The 19,314-nt window shown below is 42.9% G+C and overlaps 1 protein-coding gene across 1 annotated transcript in view; it reads left to right on the top strand.

The window, feature by feature from the left end:
• The window catches only part of LOC108700097 (synaptotagmin-like protein 2), an 82,302-nt gene that overhangs the window by 36,909 nt on the left and 26,079 nt on the right, over nucleotides 1-19,314 (top strand). The window contains exons 2-3 of the mRNA XM_018232966.2: nucleotides 3,027-3,494; nucleotides 5,842-5,987. Of these exons, the coding sequence (XP_018088455.1) occupies nucleotides 3,370-3,494; nucleotides 5,842-5,987 (271 nt within the window). The 5' untranslated portion in view covers nucleotides 3,027-3,369. The remainder of the gene's footprint in view (nucleotides 1-3,026; nucleotides 3,495-5,841; nucleotides 5,988-19,314) is intronic.

The raw sequence follows: 19,314 nt of genomic DNA, 5'->3' as shown, positions 1-19,314 counted from the left end.
GATGGAAAGGACTGTAGTGGTATCCCAGTATGAGGCTAAGGTGTTACGTTCTACGAGTCCCATTGCCAATGTGAGTGCCAGGAATCTTTTGATTTCACCGACATTAGTGGGATACCACGCATGGGCTCTTGAATACCCTGGTAAAGGGTGGCTGGCAAGATACTGCTCAGCGTATAAATTTGTAAAATGGACCATGTCCTGTAGGATGGCCTCTGTAATAAATTGATTGAAGAAATCTAGGATTTGAAAGTTAGTGGTGTCCACCTTGACGCCCGCGACTGCAGTGAATGGGGGAATTTCTGGGGCATAATTACAGGGAGGCCCCCACACAGGCGCTCCAACTGCTGCATCACCACTACCCTCACCCTCTTCAACCTCCATGGGAGCATCTGGCACACTGCCACCAGCCTCTGACTCGTCAGCAGTAAGTGTGCCGCCACTACTAGCCTCTGCGCTAATAGTGCTGCTATCACCTACCTCTGATTCCTCAGTAGAGGCATCAGATGGGACATACTCAGAATCTGAATCGCTGAATTCCTCTGAGCTGGAGTCCATGCAAAACCTAGCCGCTTCCTCAGCGGTATAAAACCGTTTGGCCATTGTGCCAGAAATATACAGACAATTGCAAAACTATGAATCAATAGGCAGTCAAACAAATGAGAAAGCAAGACAGCTCCTACTTGAAATATGAGAATAATAAAAAGCCAGCAAAATATGACCAAGCACTGCTAATACAAACAAACAGAACAAAAAAAAAAAAAACACAAGCTAGCAAGATGACCAAAAGTTAACCCCTCCCAATATAAACAACCAGAACAAAAAAAAAAAAACCAAGCCAGCAAGATGACCAAGAATTAACCCCTGCTAATATAAACAACCAGAATAAAAAAAAAACCAAGCCAGCAAGATGACCAAGAATTAACCCCTGCTAATATAAACAACCAGAATAAAAAAAAAAAACCAAGCCAGCAAGATGACCAAGAATTAACCCCTGCTAATATAAACCACCAGAACAAAACAAAAAAACACAAGCCAGCAAATTTCTGGGACAATCAGCTGAATGAAGCAGAATAAGACCACTAAAACTAAGTCACAGCAAAGGGAACGTTTTTTAGGGGCACTAAACAAGCAATAAAGAACAGTGCAAAGAAAACTCTTGAATACAATCACTAAAATGCAATAACACTACCCAAAGCAATAAAACAACAACTGAAATCAGTGGTCAAGGGTCCTAGATGCACTAGTGTCCCTGCAAAGAAAACCTTTTTTGGGGAGCTAAGCAAGTAGTAAAAAATGCAAGGGAAAAACTGAATATAATCAACAAGATGCAGCAAAATTACTGTTATTGGAGTGAAACTGGTGGTCAGAACTATAGATCCACCAGCGTCACTGCAAAGGGAAACTTTTCTAGGGAACTAAATCAGCAGTAAAGGACAATGCAAAGAATAAACTAAAAAAATCACCAAAAGCAATGAAAATTACTGTTATTGGAGTGAAATCAGTGGTCTGGACTATAGATCCACCAGCGTCACTGCAAAGGGAAACTTTTCTAGGGAACTAAATCAGCAGTAAAGGACAATGCAAAGGGGAAACCAGCAGTAAAGACCAATGCAAAGAATAAACTAAAAAAATCACCAAAAGCAATGAAAATGAACAGTTATTGTAGTGAAATCAGTGGTCTGGACTATAGATCCACCAGCGTCACTGCAAAGGGAAACTTTTCTAGGGAACTAAGTCAGCAGTAAAGGACAATGCAAAGGGGAAACCAGCAGTAAAGAACAATGCAAAGAATAAACTAATAAAATCACCAAAAGCAATAAAAATTAAGTTTTTGGGGTGAAATCGGTAGTCTGAACTATAGATCCACCAGTATTACGGCAAAGGGAAACCAGTAGTAAAGAACAATGCAAAGGGGAACTAAACCAGCAGTAAAGAACAATGCAAAGGGGAAATAAACCAATAAGAGCAATAAAAAACACAAACCAATGATAAAATGGCAAAAAACAGTAAAAAGCAATCAAATAATTGTAATACAAGATCAGAAATAAAGTTTGAACAACAAATAAAGAAAAACTACTAAAGAAAGCAAAGAAAAAAAAGTAAAGAAAAAAAGTATAGAGAAAAAAGTAAGAGTAAGTGTGAGTGTGAGTGTGAGTGTGTGCTTGGCAAAGTTGCCTGTAAGTGTGTTTTAGTGCAAAAGTGTACTAAGGCCAAAGAGAGAAGAAAAAAAAAAAAAAAAGAAAAAAAATTTTTTTTAGACAGTTATAAACAGAAATAAACAGAAATAAAGGGTGTAGAGAGGTGTAGTTGAGCTCACTCAGTCGAATCCAGGCAATCAAAGCGACCAACTCGGCAGGAAACCAGCAGAATGGCAGCAGGGGGGCTCCAACTGTAGCAGATGCGCAGCAGGAGTGGAAGGGGCGGCGCTTTCCGGGTGTAATTTATGGGGGGAGCAGTGGAGACGTCATCACTGTGCTCCTTGCGTCTCCACTGCTCCTATTGGCTGCCCAAAACCGATCGCTTACCGGATCGGTAAGTATAACCTTATTTGCTCGTTGCCTAGGGGGTTCTGAACGGAACAGAAGCGGTGCGCAGCTTTTAAATGCGCACCGCTTTCTGCAGGGAGGGAAATGCTGCAGAACGTAGAATCTACGTTCTGTGGCATTTCAAGTACCTTTGCCACAGAACGTAGATTCTACGATCTGTGGCATTTAAAAGGTTAAATTTAGCAAATAACTTCCCGTTTGTTCTGTTAAGCATGCCCCATGTTTGCAGTAGTTCTTTACTTCTATAACAACATGTCCTGGTCCTTTGCTGTTTGATTTTCCCGTGCACACAGCACTGATATGAACTCATGCAGTTACATTGGGAAGCGTTGCCAGCAAGATGGCAATGAGTAGGATACAGTAGCTTTCTTTGGAACTAGTACCAGCAAGCAAACAACCCACCCCCAATGTACACATGCACTTGCCATATGTCATTTTTAACTAATGATAAAAAAGCTCTCTGTTTTTTCCCTTGCACAGGTAACAAATGCAGTTCACATCTGAAGCGGAGTTTCTAGAGGAAGACGGAAAGCTTTAATAGTTGTTGTGAATGTCTATTAACCCTGAATTTCATCACCTCCAGCACAATGGAGACCAGTGTAGTCTGCATATGTTACATGGATACCCAGTGACTTCACTGACAAAAGTACATGGAAATTATCCTTCAGTGCCTGCAAATAGCAAGTAAGGGAACAGCATGAAGCAGCCAGGTTTCCAGACCTCAAACCGTCACTGACACAGTTCCTTTCAGCTTAATGAAAGAACAGAGGAAAACTCCATGAGGACTCCACTTCAGTGAAAAGTAGTTACCTCTGCTCCATCCATGATGAAGAACAGCACTGGCACTATGCTGGATCTTACCTTTCTAACGGAGGAAGAGTACAACAAACTCATGAATGTTCTGCAAAGGGATGCAGAGCTTCAGAAGCAAGATAGTGCCCGAATCCAGTAAGTACAGTATATTGGGTGTCCTCCCATACCAGTCTTGTGTATCAATTTGTCATGGTAGCCATTTGACTGGACCATACCTCTTGGTCTATAGGTTACATTTGTACACAGATGTTAACTTCTATTGCACCTCTCGCATTAGTATTCTTTTTCATGCCTTTGTGTTATAATGCTGGTGTCAGAGACTACGTATGCTACATTTTAATCAAACTAAGCATATTTCTGAATTGGCGAATTGGCAGATCAAAAAAACAGTCAATCAATCTTTGTTTTCATTTGAGTATACTATATTAGCAGATCAGCCTCACAATGTCAGTGTACAAAGTGCAAATTGAAGAGGAACTTTAAATAACCTCTTACCCATGCATCGTAACATGTATATAATTTGCCACACTTTGAGATTTTTAGATATGTGTTATTATGCAGATTGGGGAGTCAAATTGTTTTGTTCTCATGATTGTCATCAGCAGCGACAGCTGTTAATATAGTGTCAGCAAGTTATGCAGCACTTTGCCATAACACAGAGTAATAGAATGGAACAATAGGATTAGAATGGACCTGCTGCAAGAACTTACAGTCTAAAAGGATAAGGTACAAATGAAGGTACAGAAGGTCAGGAGGCTGTACTGCTATGGCACAGTGCCGTAGGAAGTAGTAATGCCAGACTCAGAATTTCCTCCAACTTGCCAATAATAAGCTCCTTTCAAATTGCAAGTCTTGACCCCTTTGTAACAGTAACTTAACAGTGCCAAGAGTTGATCATGTAATAGTGCCCAGAGTTCCAGCACAATATGTGTGTTAGCAGGTATGGTGTGTGCATGCATGTGTGTATATACTTGCTACTAAATTGAGTAAAGAAGCATTGTGCATTAAGGACTTAATAAAAAAAACTAAAAATACCTACAAACTGCAGAGTATAGCAAAAGAAAAGAAAAAAAGTTCCCAATCCCCAAAACATATACATTTTTAAGAGTATATTGCCTGGCAGGTAAAATGACTCTGTGGAAGGGGTACAAGTTGCCCCTGACCATGTTTGATATCTAACACATAGTCAAGGCCCCAGTAATTTCTTAAAGGGATACTGTCATGGGAATTGTTTTTTTTCTTTCAAAACTCATCAGTTAATAGTGCTGCTACAGCAAAATTCTGCACTGAAATCCATTTCTCAAAAGAGCAAACTGATTTTTTTATATTTAATTTTGAAATCTGACATGGGGCTAGACATATTGTCAGTTTCCCAGCTACCCCCATGTGACTTGTTCTCTGATAAACTTCATTCACTCTTTTCTGCTGTACTGCAAGTTGTAGTGATATCACCTTTTCCCCCAAGCAGCCTAACAACAGAACAATGGGAAGGTAACCAGATAGCAGCTCCCTGACACAAGATAACAGCTGCCTGGTAGATCTAAGAACAACACTCAATAGTAAAATCCAGGTCCCACTGCAACACGTTCAGTTACATTGAGTAGGAGAAACAACAGCCTGTCAGAAAGCAGTTCCATCCTAAAGTGCTGGCTTTGTCTGAAAGCACATGACCAGGCAAAATGACATAAGATGCACCTACACACTAATATCACAACTAAAAAAATACACTTGTTGGGTTAGGAATGACATTTTACGTGGTAGACTGAATTATATGCAGTGTAATTTAGAAATAAATGACATCATAAAAATGAGTAGTGAAACGTTTAGATTTACTTCTAGAGTCTACATACTCAGTTAAGCTGGCCATAGAAATGCAGATTTTAGCCTTGTATCCGACAAACGATTGGATGTTGCCTCTTCCGACCTGCCTCTAACCATTCAGATTAAATGAAGTAATAAAATAACAAATCAGACAATGTTCTGGCCATGACAGCAATCATACGAAAGTTATCTGACAAATAGTAGTGACAGTAACCAATTGATTCGTCAGATAGGCAATACATGCAGAGATATTATAATTAGCTGACAGAAATCTTTTAATCTGCCAGATCGACTAAACGACCAATCGCCTTGGTATAAAAAATGATGGGACGATCCACACACACGGTCTGAAATTTGTGAAATTTGCGTCTATGGCCAGCTTTACTGTATGTGCATCCTGTGGGCTTGTATTGGATGCACTGAGTCTCCTGTGGGCTCCAGTTTTCTGGCTCCATCTCCTATTCTTTTTATCCAAGGTTGCTTGGAAACAAAATGGTAACCATTTCCACCAATATACAGTATGTGTACCGAAATTTGCTCTGTGCAGAGTGGAAAACTTAGTGGGAGCACTACACACATACTGTATAATGACAGATAATACTATGTAAAGATGAAAGACTTAAAATACCTAATGAAGTTTTCTGACACAATTCTCTCTTAGACGCCTACAGGGAACTCTCAAAGATGAAAAGAAAAGAAAATTTGTCACTGGTCAGTGGTTTCTTGATGTGAAGTCCCATCGTTTCCAGGAGGATCTCCAAGGATCTGACCTTCTGCGGGCATCAATTCGGAAGAAAAAAAATCAAAGTAAGTGCTCAGAACCAAACCTTTCTCATTCCAAGATGGCATATAATTTCCAGATACAATTAACAGCAAACTGAAACAAGCACCAACATAAACTGGGGCTCATTTATCACTGAGTGTTGGTCAAAGTGCAAAGAAAAGGGGCAAAGGCCCACAATGCATCTGCCCCCCAACTTTTGCCTGCTACTAACAAGAGAAACGTTTGCACTTCTGGAAAGAAGCTCAAAGGATTGTGTGTGCCTCTGTATGCAGTGATGCTTAACTATAGGTCTCCATGGCTTGAATGATGCTTTCTGTGCCAAATGTGGCATTACAGATGCAACTGGCAAAAGGGCCCAGAATGCAGCTGTTATACTTGAGCCTGCCATTTGCAAGTACTCCCTGGTATTTGCAGTCAATTGATCAATCTGTTCTGCCTTGCAAGTTAAACCATGGTTGAAGAGTTGTGCTTGTGTAACAGCTGTTTTTTTCTTAGAGTGCCAGTCTCCTCACCCAGCACTAATTTAATGTTGTTGGAGAACTGAGGATTGTGTCCAACAAAAGCTCTAAGCTCTTTCTATATACAGTATATAATGGGGCCATGGAGTTTGTTCATAAATACCCAAGATAACAATAAGGATTATATGCTTATTAGAAGGCACAATATAATGTGCATTTGCGCTCTGGTTTGCACTGCTGCAGACCTGTGTCTGCCCCAATTAATGCAGCGCTACCTGAAAATACGGGGCTGGCTGCACCCTTTAATGCCCAGTGAGGCATTACATTTTAAAACATTCACTGTGCACTGCTACAAACTATAACACACCCTTTTTTTTCCTTTGGGGAACATACAAATTTGCATTTTGGGCTGCGCTCCCCAAGTTAAAAGCATTCGACCGCATGCACACACCCCATTAAAGAAAAATCTGCTCTGGCCTGCGCTTCCCTGTGGTTGAACGCTTTTAACACGGAAACACAGTCTAAAACGCTCCTAGGGGCAGATTTATTAAAGGTTGAGGTGAATTTTCGAATGAAAAAAATTTGAATTTCAAACTATTTTTTGTGTACTTTGACTAGGAAATAGTCAAAATTCGATTCGAATTTGAAAAAAATTTGTAATGTCTCTTTAAAAATTCGACCAGTCACCATCTGAAACAGCTATTCGGCAGGTTTTAGATGGCGAATGGTGGGGGACCTCTGAGAACCTATTTGTAGTCAATTGGTGGACTTTGAAAAATCGAAGGGTTTTTTGGGGGAAAACTTCTAATCGAATTCGATCGAATGTGGTATTCCTTCGATTCGTACTATTCGAATTCGGCCGAATACGGAACTATTCGGACAAAAAAAAACTTTTGGAATTTCAATATCAAAGTTTTTTAAATTCGAAATTCGAAAATATGCCCCTTAGTGTTCACTTAATGACAAATTGCACTACATAACTCTTCTTTCATTTTGCTTTCTTCTGTAAATCTTTTAATCTGCCATCTGCATTGCATTTAAAACAAGGTGGAAAACAACAATATATAGGGCTTGACAAAGGGGTGTGACCCTGAAACGTTGCACTCCGCATTAAACACACAAGGCAATCTTGCTTGCATCAATCCTGTGTGCCATTGGACTTTTTACTAAGCATTAGTTAGTATGTAAGGGTATGAAGCCATGTTCTACAATATATTTGTATTTAATTACCTGTACTAGTCACTTCAGTCAGTAGGTGGCAGCAAAGGAAATGGAATAAGTACAATGCTGTGTAAAGTAATGAAAGTTTATATTCATTCACCTCTCAAAACATGAATAAGGCTAATTTAGGGGAGTGATCTGAACCCCACAAGTGTGCTAGTAAACTGTAATTACAGGTTTGGGGTTGTATGAACAAGTTCGATTAATGCATCACAGATTATCTAAGGAGGTGGAGTCATGAGAGGAACAGGAAGTGATGTGTGACTCCCTTCTGCAGCACCTAAGGACAGTTTTGCAGTGAATGATCCAGGGTTTCCTGTCTGTGTGGTTTTGGCCGTGGAAAGACCTGTGGATCCAGAAGGAAGCATGGAGAGCTTGCTTAAAGCACCCAAGGAACTGTAAGCGCAGCTTTGCTGCATCAAAGTGCATACCAGTGACATTTTGTATATTACAGTACATTGCTAGAGACATACTTCGCTGGGCTTGGAACTGCATACAGGGAAGCCTCGTGTAAAGAGAAGGACACATTACCTGTGGATTACAAATAGTATTGCGCAATACTTAAGGGTGCACCCCAAAGACAAAGACCGGGAAGGAACATTTAGGGGCAGCCAGGCTGCTTCGCGGACTGTGGGGGAATATTTAGCAGGAGCTAGTTTTAGGTTAGGCAGTATTACTGTTACTGTGTGATTTATACCTTGTTATCTGACTGTTTATACATGCCCAGCTATTTATCGTTTATTACTGTTCAGTAAACTTCACTGCTGAGTAAGAACCGTTGTCTGTGTCTGTGTGGCATCGTGTACCCTCTGAATCTGTGAGCCCACCCCTCGCTTCCGCTTTCAGTTGGCGCTGCGAGCAGGGTACATTGATCGCCATGCAGAACCCAGCTGGTCATGAGGCCGCTCCTGCCATAGCCCCCATTGCCCCTCCTGCCGTGGGAGTAGCTCCGACCATGTGTTTGCCCGCAGGAGCAATACTGAACCAGCTAGTACGGTTTGACGGCCAGAACATGCTGCTAGAAGACTGGGCCACTTACCTTAAAAGTACCCTTAGGTTGTACAATTTGACTCCTGATCTGCAATCCGATGTGGCGCTGAACGCCCTGGAAGGAGATGCGAGACGCACTGTAATGCTACGCCCAGAGGAGGAGAGGAAGACTTTGGAGGCCATACTCTCAATTCTTGAGCCTATCTACGGAGAAACGGCCGGTACTGGCAGCCTTAGGTCTCGCTTATTCACTCGCTTCCAGCTTGAAGATGAGACTATCCCCCAGTTTGCGAATGCTCTTCAAGAGATATGGGCACACATACAGAGAAGAGAGGCCAATGGCTCTAATGTTCTTGGAACTGGAGACCAAATCCTTCGGGACCAGTTTGTGCTGGGATTGCGCAGTCCCCCCCTCCGCCAGATCCTCAGGGAACGTATCCTGGTGGATGCTACGCTGCAATTTCACAAGGTACAGGCTGAAGCGGTGGCCAGAGACAAGGAGGAGGCCTATGGGGCTTACACCGTGAGGATGCAGGCTGTAAGAAGTCCAAGAACTCTTTCTGAGGAAGGGGAGCTGCAAGAGACAGTGAAGGCACTCAGTGCATCCATGGGAGAAATCCAGAAGCAGTTGGCACAGTTGCAAGTTTCAGCAATGGCCCCAGTCCAGCCAGATTACTGGCAGAGGAGTGCCGCCCCAATGGGTCCCCCTCGATATCCCGCGGCTACAGAGGCCAGAGTGAGAAGTTCCCCCAGGCACTGGGCTGACCGGACACCACCTGAAGAGGCGCAGTCGTGGGGCCCTCCCAGGAACCGGAGAACTATGGGCCCACAGTGTTGGGTTTGTCAAGAAAGAGGACATATCTCCCGTCAATGCCCGCAAAGGGGCCTACATCCAGAACAGCCGCCGTTAAACGGGAATCCCTCGCGGTAGTGGGGCACACCGCGGGGGAAGCCAGGTGCCAAGCTATTTCTAATGACCCCCGGGACCTGGTGGCCGAAAGCCCCTACCTAACAGTGCAAATTGAAGAACAGATGGTGGGATGTCTTATAGACACAGGGTCAGAAGTTACCACCATGCCAGTGGAGTTCTTCGAAAAGCACTTCGGACACCTGTTGAAACCTGACAAGGGTACTGTGATTAAGCTGACGGCGGTAAATCAGACTGCTATACCAGTGTTCGGAGTGGCTTGGATGCGGATGAAGCTATGTGGACAGGACGTCGGCAGGAAGGGAGTGGTACTGGTAGAGAATCCGGCTCGGTGTGGAGCTCCCGTGGTATTGGGGATGAATGTCCTGAGAGGGCTAGATCAGCTCCTGTTTACAAAGGAGGGACCGGGCTACTGGAAGAAAACGACTTCCCACAAGCCTACCCAGAGGGTATTCCAGAGGCTGATCCGGACCTGCGGTATCTGCAAAAGCACCCCTGAAGATAAGCCAGTGGGAGCAGTGTATGCCCCATATGGAAGAGCCTGTATCGTACCCCCGCGACAGGAAAAGATTATACGAATGCCTGTCGGAGGCTGGCGGAAATTGAATGGGATAGGAGTGCTAGTAGAGCCACTGGGTGTGTCAGAAGCTGGACGGAGCCCAGTGATTGCCAGAACCATTGTGACAGTAATGGACGGTCATGTGGTAGTCCGGTGTGTCAACATACACGACTATGAAGTTACCTTTCATGCTGGAGAGAAAGTGGCTGAGCTACATGTTCTGCAACGAGTACCACTCACGGGTAGACAATTCGCCCTACGGTCAGTTGAAAATGATATCTGGACCCTGGCAGTGGACCAGAACTCAGTGGAAGAGCCCACGCCTGAATGGAATGGCAGGCGGATCTTGGAGCAAATGAAGATCGACGCCGACCAGTTCACCGCCGACCAGTTGGAGAAGATCGAAGCTGTAGTATGGGAGTTTCAATCCACTTTTTCCCGGTGTGAAGAGGACTTTGGCTGTACCACAGTTATAGAACATGAAATACCGACTGGGGATACTCCTCCAATTCGAGAAAGGTACCGGCAGATTCCGCCCACTCTCTACCAAGAGGTGAAGACAATGCTGTCTCAGATGTTAGGTAGTGGAGTAGTCAAAGAGAGCCAGAGTCCATGGGCGGCGCCAGTGGTCTTGGTGCGGAAGAAGGATGGGTCCTTGAGGTTTTGCGTGGACTATAGAAAGTTAAACGCTGCCACAGTAAAGGACGCTTTTCCCCTGCCAAGGATTGAAGAGTCCCTGACGGCACTACAGAGGGCCAAGTATTTCTCAACCTTGGACTTGGCAAGTGGCTACTGGCAAGTACCTATGGCAGAAAAGGATAGACAGAAGACAGCCTTTATCTTACCTATGGGGTTGTATGAGTTCAACAGAATGCCTTTCGGACTAACAAATGCTCCGGGTACATTTCAATGCCTAATGGAACACTGCCTGGGTGAACTGAACTTTGAGTCAATTCTGATCTACCTGGATGACATAATAGTCCATGCTCCGACGTTTGAAGAACATTTGAGAAGATTGCGGCAAGTGTTAAGTAGACTCCGTGCCCATGGTCTCAAGATCAAACCGAGGAAGTGTCATCTCTTTCAAACAAGCTTAGAGTATCTGGGACACGTTGTATCAGCTAAGGGAGTTCATCCTGCAGAGAGTAAGATAGAGGCAGTGAGTAAGTGGCCACAGCCTAAGACACTTCGAGAAGTGAAGGCGTTTCTTGGACTGGCTGGATATTATCGAAGATTTATAAAAGGCTTCGCAAAGATCGCCGGACCACTACACGAGCTCTTGAGAGGGACCGCCCAGGGTCCGAAGACACGACCCATATCGTGGGGGTTGTCGCAGCAGCAGGCTTTTGATGAGTTGAAGAGAGCCCTGATCAGTGCCCCCATCCTGGCATATGCTCAGTATGACAAACCATTTATGCTCTACACAGATGGAAGTCTGCATGGATTAGGAGCGGTGCTGGCCCAAGAACAAGACGGGCAAGAACGAGTCATTGCATATGCTAGTCGCTCCCTACGGGACTCTGAGCGCAATCCGGAAAATTACAGCTCCTTCAAACTCGAGCTGTTGGCGTTGGTCTGGGCAATGACTGAAAAGTTCTCGGGGTATCTCACGGGAGCAAAGGTCCTAGTAAGGACAGACAATAACCCCTTGGCTCACCTGCAGAATGCAAAGCTGGGCGCCTTAGAACAGAGATGGGTGGCAAGGCTGGCAAAGTTTGATTATACCATCAAGTACCGTGCCGGTAAGGAGAACGCAAATGCAGATGCCCTGTCCAGAGTCACCTGGGAAGCCCCAACAGATGAGGTGGATGAAGAAGATGAAGGGACTGAGACACCCGATCTGGGCCAAGTGCCACGGCAGCCACCCGTAGCAAGCTCAAGTGGGGTGGCTACCCATAACACGGTGTTGCTGGGAAAGACAGAGGAAGAATGGGCTCAGGTGCAAGATGATGATCTTGAATTAAAGAAGATCAAACATTGGGTGAAGACAGGGATATGGCCCAAAATGGAAGAGCGAAGTCGCTTATCCTCAGATGGATGGAAGCTGTTGCAACAGTGGGATCGGCTGCAAATCCGAAATAGAATAATGTACCGGAAGGTGTTTCTACCTACTGATCTTGAGGAAAGGTGGCAGATGGTGATACCCAGTAACCTGGCTCGTAAGGTGGCCCTTGAAGGACATGAGAAGGGTGCCCACTTTGGCGTGGAGAAGACATACAAGTGGGTACAGAGATTAGTGTACTGTCCGCAGTTGGAGCAGATTGTCCGTGAAGTATGTCAGAAGTGTCGAGCATGTGAGCTGGCGAAACCTCCTGAACAGAGAGCACCAAGTCAAGTTATTAAGATATCGGCGCCACTGGAAATCTTAATGATTGATTATATCTTGATTGGTCAGTCAGTGAGTGGACACCAATATTGCCTTGTGATGACTGATCACTTTACAAAGTTCGCTGTGGCGGTACCCACCCTTGACCAGACGGCAGGGTCAGCTGCCCGTGCAGTGTGTCAACACTTCATACAGGTGTATGGATGTCCGAAGCGGATTCATTCCGACCAAGGAGCTTGCTTCCAAGGAAAGTTAATGGAGCAGCTATGTCGGTTGTATGGGATGGAGAAGTCAAGGACGACGCCATATCACCCACAGGGAAATGGAGCCTGTGAAAGGTTCAACAGAACGCTTCTACAGATGCTTCGCACTCTGGAGAAAGAAAAGAAGCTGCGTGGCCCGAGTATTTGCCTGAACTACTATGGGCATACAATAATCGTGTTCATAACACTACCGGCTATACTCCACATATGCTACTGTTTGGTCGCCCAGGACAGGAAGTTGCGGAAATGAATCTGGGTCCACTGTCGGAAGAGTCCCCTAGGACAGTCGACTCATGGGTGCAGGAGCACCAGGACAAACTGAGAACTGTATATCGGCTGGTCAATGAGAAGTTGCAACAACTAACCACTAGGGATCACCAACCGGTGCAGACTGCACCCTTGATGCCGGGTGACCGAGTATTGGTGCGTGCTAAACGGCCCACAGATAAATTGGATGACCGCTGGGAACCACAACCATATATTGTAAAGAGGCAGGTGTATCCGGAAGGCCCAGTCTACGACTTGCAAAAGGAAAACTCTAATGGACCGATTCGAAGATTACATCGCAACATGCTCAGGCCCTGTCTCTCAGAGAGTTGCCCCACGACAGACAATTCTGGAGATGTTCAGCAGCGACCTTCGAAACCTCTGAGTCCAAGAGATGTAGGATGGTGTGTAATTACTACATTTCCTTCACAAACTAGTGAATCACCCGCTCCCAATGGGGCGGCAGCGGAGGCTACCCCTGAGAATGCTCTACCACCTCGGGAGGAGCCGGGCCTTATTCCTACACCAAGTACAGAAAACTTAGGCTTACGCAGGTCGGAGCGCTCCACGTCAGGTATTCCCCCTCAGCGTTATGCAGCAGATGAGTTTATTTGGTGAAGCTGTCGGGACGCCAATGTTTTAGTGGGGTGGCATGTAAGGGTATGAAGCCATGTTCTACAATATATTTGTATTTAATTACCTGTACTAGTCACTTCAGTCAGTAGGTGGCAGCAAAGGAAATGGAATAAGTACAATGCTGTGTAAAGTAATGAAAGTTTATATTCATTCACCTCTCAAAACATGAATAAGGCTAATTTAGGGGAGTGATCTGAACCCCACAAGTGTGCTAGTAAACTGTAATTACAGGTTTGGGGTTGTATGAACAAGTTCGATTAATGCATCACAGATTATCTAAGGAGGTGGAGTCCTGAGAGGAACAGGAAGTGATGTGTGACTCCCTTCTGCAGCACCTAAGGACAGTTTTGCAGTGAATGATCCAGGGTTTCCTGTCTGTGTGGTTTTGGCCGTGGAAAGACCTGTGGATCCAGAAGGAAGCATGGAGAGCTTGCTTAAAGCACCCAAGGAACTGTAAGCGCAGCTTCGCTGCATCAAAGTGCATACCAGTGACATTTTGTATATTACAGTACATTGCTAGAGACATACTTCGCTGGGCTTGGAACTGCATACAGGGAAGCCTCGTGTAAAGAGAAGGACACATTACCTGTGGATTACAAATAGTATTGCGCAATACTTAAGGGTGCACCCCAAAGACAAAGACCGGGAAGGAACATTTAGGGGCAGCCAGGCTGCTTCGCGGACTGTGGGGGAATATTTAGCAGGAGCTAGTTTTAGGTTAGGCAGTATTACTGTTACTGTGTGATTTATACCTTGTTATCTGACTGTTTATACATGCCCAGCTATTTATCGTTTATTACTGTTCAGTAAACTTCACTGCTGAGTAAGAACCGTTGTCTGTGTCTGTGTGGCATCGTGTACCCTCTGAATCTGTGAGCCCACCCCTCGCTTCCGCTTTCAAGTAGACCATGTATGGGACAGATTTCAGATTGTAGTGCATTTTAGACAAAAATCCACCCTGTGTGCTCAGACAGGTCAATTACAACTTTAGTCAATGCTTATAATATGGGACTGAATCAGCTGTTTCTCTGCCAGTGGAGAATCGCTGGTGAAGAAATTGTTGAAGTAACATTAGACTTAGCCTACCCAAACAAAAAAATCACCTTCTGCCTATGCTGCTCCCAACACATGGCAAAAGCTGGTGCCATCAGACTTGGACATTTAGCTTTGTGTATTTTATATAGAATTTATTTCATCACAAATTCAGAAGCACATTTTTGTGTGTTCCATGATGATCTGATCTTTCCACTACCTACAGTAAATGAAGAGATTCAATAGTACTGTGTGCTCTGGATGGAATTATATGCTGTACTATGTTGTAGAAAAGCATGATAAAAACACTACAGAAATAATGATTTGCTTGTTAAGTACAGTGTGCACACCGGGTCAGCATACAGTATAATTAGTTTGACCGGTTAAACTTGTTTACCAGAACCTATCTTTTAGGGTGAGGTTTCCTTTTTTGTTTCCTTGTGTTCTTAAACAGATTTTAATCTCATCATTTGTCCTTGGTACATATATACGCCTATGAGAAACTTTAAGGGCTTTTAAAATTACCACATGGTTACATAGTAAGTTTGGGTTAAGAATGACAATGATCCTTTGAGCGCAACCATTCCAAATGATCCACATATACATAAGAACACACACATTACTGCAGTCCAAAATACATCCAAGCCACTTTTAAATGCATTAGAAGAATTTGCTTTTCACAACATCACCCGGCAACGCATTCCACAACCTCACTGCCCTCACCACGAAGAACCATTTGCTTTCATTCAAGTGAAAGATCAATTTGTCAAGTCTAAAGGGACGGCCTCTTGTTCTTTATTCTGTTGCATGTCAAAGAAGATCTCCCACTATCTGTCTATAATGTCCTCTAATTCAATGCACTTAGCATTTATGCCCCCTTGCAAGTGTTCTTTCATTAAAGAAAACAACCCCAACGTTGATGGTTGTTTTCATATTACTTGATTGTTCAATTTGTTCTAGCAGTATATTTGCCTGTTTTTCAATTATTAATATCCTTTGCCCAAAACAGTAATGGCTTGGAAATGTAGCAGACAGCACCATCCAGGAATACAATAAAAAAGCCTTTATTTGTAACTTAATGGCATAGTCTGGACAGATACAATGTTTCAAGCCAACCAATGGCCCTTTATCAAGTTGCAATGGCTTGAAGCCCAAAACTACACAGCATATTCAAGGTAAGGTCTTATTAGGGACCTATAAAGAGGTACAATTATGTTTTCATACCTTGAGTTAATGCCCAGTACTTTATTTACTTTAGTAGCCAGACTGGCTTGTTATCCACAAAAATCCCCAACCCTTTTCAAGTAAAGGCAAGTGTAGCTTTTTTATTTCTAAATTACACTGTTTACACTGAAAATAATTCACTCTACCATGTAAAATGTCATTTCTAACCCAAGTGCATTTTTTTAGTTGTAATATTTTGTTCTGGGGGGAGGGAGGGGAGTATATCACTCCAACTTGCAATGCAGCAGTAAAGATTGACTGAAGCACAAGTTACATGACTGGGGCACCTGGGAAACTGACAATATGTCCAGCCCCATGCCCGATATCAAAATTAAATATAAGAAAGTTTGTTTTGAAAAACAGATTTCAGTGCAGAAGTCAGAGCAGTACTATTAACTGATGCATTTTGAAGAAAAAAAAACATGTTTTCCCATGACTGTATCCCTTTAAAGAGACAATTACTTTTAGTATATATAACATCAGCAATTATATTATTTTTGCCAAAGTGCATAACCAGCACATCTCTACCAATGTCATATTACTCTTCCTGTCCTTCTTGATGATTAAAAAATAGTAGGATGACAGTGGCAGGTAATAGGAAAGCTATGACATGACATCCCAAGGCAATAACACCTTAGGCAAGGATAAAATGCAGAAACACATTAATAGAGGCTTGTGAAAAATAATCAAAAGGAAAATAATAATACATTATTATTACTATATAAACATTCTATACTTACTTAAAGTGATAGAGCTGACAAGTTAGCTACCTTATTACAGCTGCAATAAAACATACTCACTAGCGTCGCTTTTCCCCATCAATCAGTCAGGGGAGATTGCAAGCACACATATAGATCTGTAGTATTAAAACTAAATCACAGTACTGAGAGGCAGCAGTGCTTGTCAGTGTGACACCAAATCCCCCTATTATTAGGCAATTACACACAGAAAATGAAACGAAGTGGACTTTTAAACAAGAATGCTATTAATTCGCCCTTTGGACATGGGAGGTAAATAGTTTTTGCTGGTCATTTAAATATTTGCTTAACAAAGACCTTCTTTTGAATAAGAGATCCTTTTACCAGAACCCTTGGCAGTTATTTTCAAATGTATTTGCAAAACTAAAGTAATGTAACTAAATGAACCTGAATAAATCATACAGCTAGAACTTTAACCCTGTCATAGTTATCCAAGTGGAGTTATTATGCTTCATTTCTATAGTCCCCACCATTTTGCAATGAAGGGGGTGCCAGGCTGGGATTTATTCTTCTATAAAAATACTTGAAACAAACAAATTACATTTAAATTGAATACTGTTGCCAGCTTTCAAGCTCACATTAGATAAACAGACCACTGTACGTTGTACAAAATAAGAGTAATGTGGTGGTTGGCCACTCTTTTGCATGGGGCATGTTTACCAAAGGCTTATTGGGCCATTTCACTGCTTGGAGCAGAGGTAGCGGGCTGGGGGTTTCAGGGCTGGTGACATCGTGGGGCAGAGCTATGATGTGGTGATGGGCAATTAGCAGAACAACTAATTTCCTATATGTAAAACTGGAAAGGCATTTTTGACAAAAAAACAGACAAAAACTGGACTGTCCTTGTCAAAACCAGACTGGTTGCAACCCTTTTTTGGGGCCAACTTACACTATGCAGAGCAGAGCAGAGGCTGTACTTTTCAGTGCAGATCAACAGAACTGACAACCCGTGAACATATAAATTTGGAGTGCAGATTTGTGATGTCACGGGAAATGATGTCAGCGGAAGTTGTGTCATGCACAAAACCTCTCCCGAAGCCACTGCAACCATGCTGCATATGCGAACTTTACTGCACTGACGTTACAGAAATGTTCTGCTCATGCACACACTGGATTTTTGATGCAAATTGTTCGAAATTGGTAGAATTTTGGGGAACGTATCAGAGTAACTCATGATAAAATCAAGGGAGTTGACAGCTCTGAATCAATGGAACTGGGGAAGTGAGCAGATCCTGAAATGTTGTCTGATAGCAGTGGAGCCAACACTCTATATGTGCCTTTAACCTTAAATGTCTTAGTTCTCCATTTGCGATCATTGGAAGTTATAAAGCCGAGTTATCATATTGCATATATCTTCCTTTGTAATTAACACCAGCAAGAGGGTTCATTTACAACCACTAAGCACAGTTGTGGAGATCCAGAATTCTATAACATTACTTGCAATTGAACCCATTGCAATATTAAAGAGCTGCACTGTGGGTATAAAACATGGCAGCGTGCATCTGAAATTGCAGTTTACACACTGAAAATTAGGTTTATTTCCCTGCTTTTCTCATTGTTTTGTTTTTTATATGGATAACAAAATATTATGCAGATGTAGCTAGGCAGGCAAATTATCTTGACAACAACCTTTGAAATTGAGTACTGAGTAAAAAATCATCTGTAAATCTCTAGGAATCTAGGAACATTTTGGCAAAAATGTAATTTCACCAGTCATCATGGAAAAAAATCTATCCCAAATATGTCAGCAGTTTTATAAGAATTTTTATAAACTTAAATTGTCTGGTGTGTCTATCCCAACATTTCTTACTAGAAAAATATGGGAAATCTAGGCATCTATATTTTAGGTCTACCAAAATATAAAAAATTGGGGGTGTTTCAGGCTTTCAACTGTGGTGCTTTTCCTTTCCAGTAATGCAAATAAAATAGGGACTACTGTGCCTATGTGCATGAGTAGATGCAAAGCTGTTTTTCAGCATGTCATAATACATTCCTTTAGGGCACTGTTTATTGTAGACCAATTCTACAAAAATCAACTTTGTGCACTCATTTTGACAATGACTTGTGCATAGACAAATTTCTGTGTAAGTCGCAGTATTTGTGTGTACTGGTTTCATAAGGAGCTTTAGTGGTTGGAATTACAAATGGGTACCAGCGATAAGTAAGTTATTAGGCCATTCTGATGAGGAACACATATATTTATAGTACAGTCATGTGCCTAATGTAACTTAGGCAGGTGTTGTGCACTTGCTGTCACTCCATGTTGTGCTTCAACGGTCTTGTGTGTATTGTGCTTCCTGTGAAACTCCTGTCTAGCAGGAAAGATCACGCTCATGCAGTAGTTTTTGGCGTCCTTCTACTATCCGTTATGTGTTAAGTGCAGCTTCGAAGATAACACTGCCCAGAGATATTATGCCCCCCATTTCTAAGCCTACTTGGCCTCCACCTTTGTTTGCTTGTACCTGCTAACTTTTGCTCTTAACAGGAATCGCGAACGGCCAAGTCCTGGAGTGGATTTGCCTCAGTGATTCCCTGGGTGTCACATTAAATCTCTGCAGAGATGATGTGTCGCTATTCACAGACAGTGTTATTGTCACTCTTCTCCACAACTACCCCTGAACCAATGCTCACGATCTGTGGCTTTCCGGATAATGGATCCTTCTGTAATTTGCATATATTCGTATCTTA

Source organism: Xenopus laevis, chromosome 8S (genome assembly GCF_017654675.1).
Source record: "Xenopus laevis strain J_2021 chromosome 8S, Xenopus_laevis_v10.1, whole genome shotgun sequence".
Lineage (NCBI taxonomy): Eukaryota > Metazoa > Chordata > Amphibia > Anura > Pipidae > Xenopus > Xenopus laevis.
The sequence above is the reverse complement of the archived record's forward strand: the minus strand, read 5'-3'. Positions and strand labels throughout refer to the sequence as shown.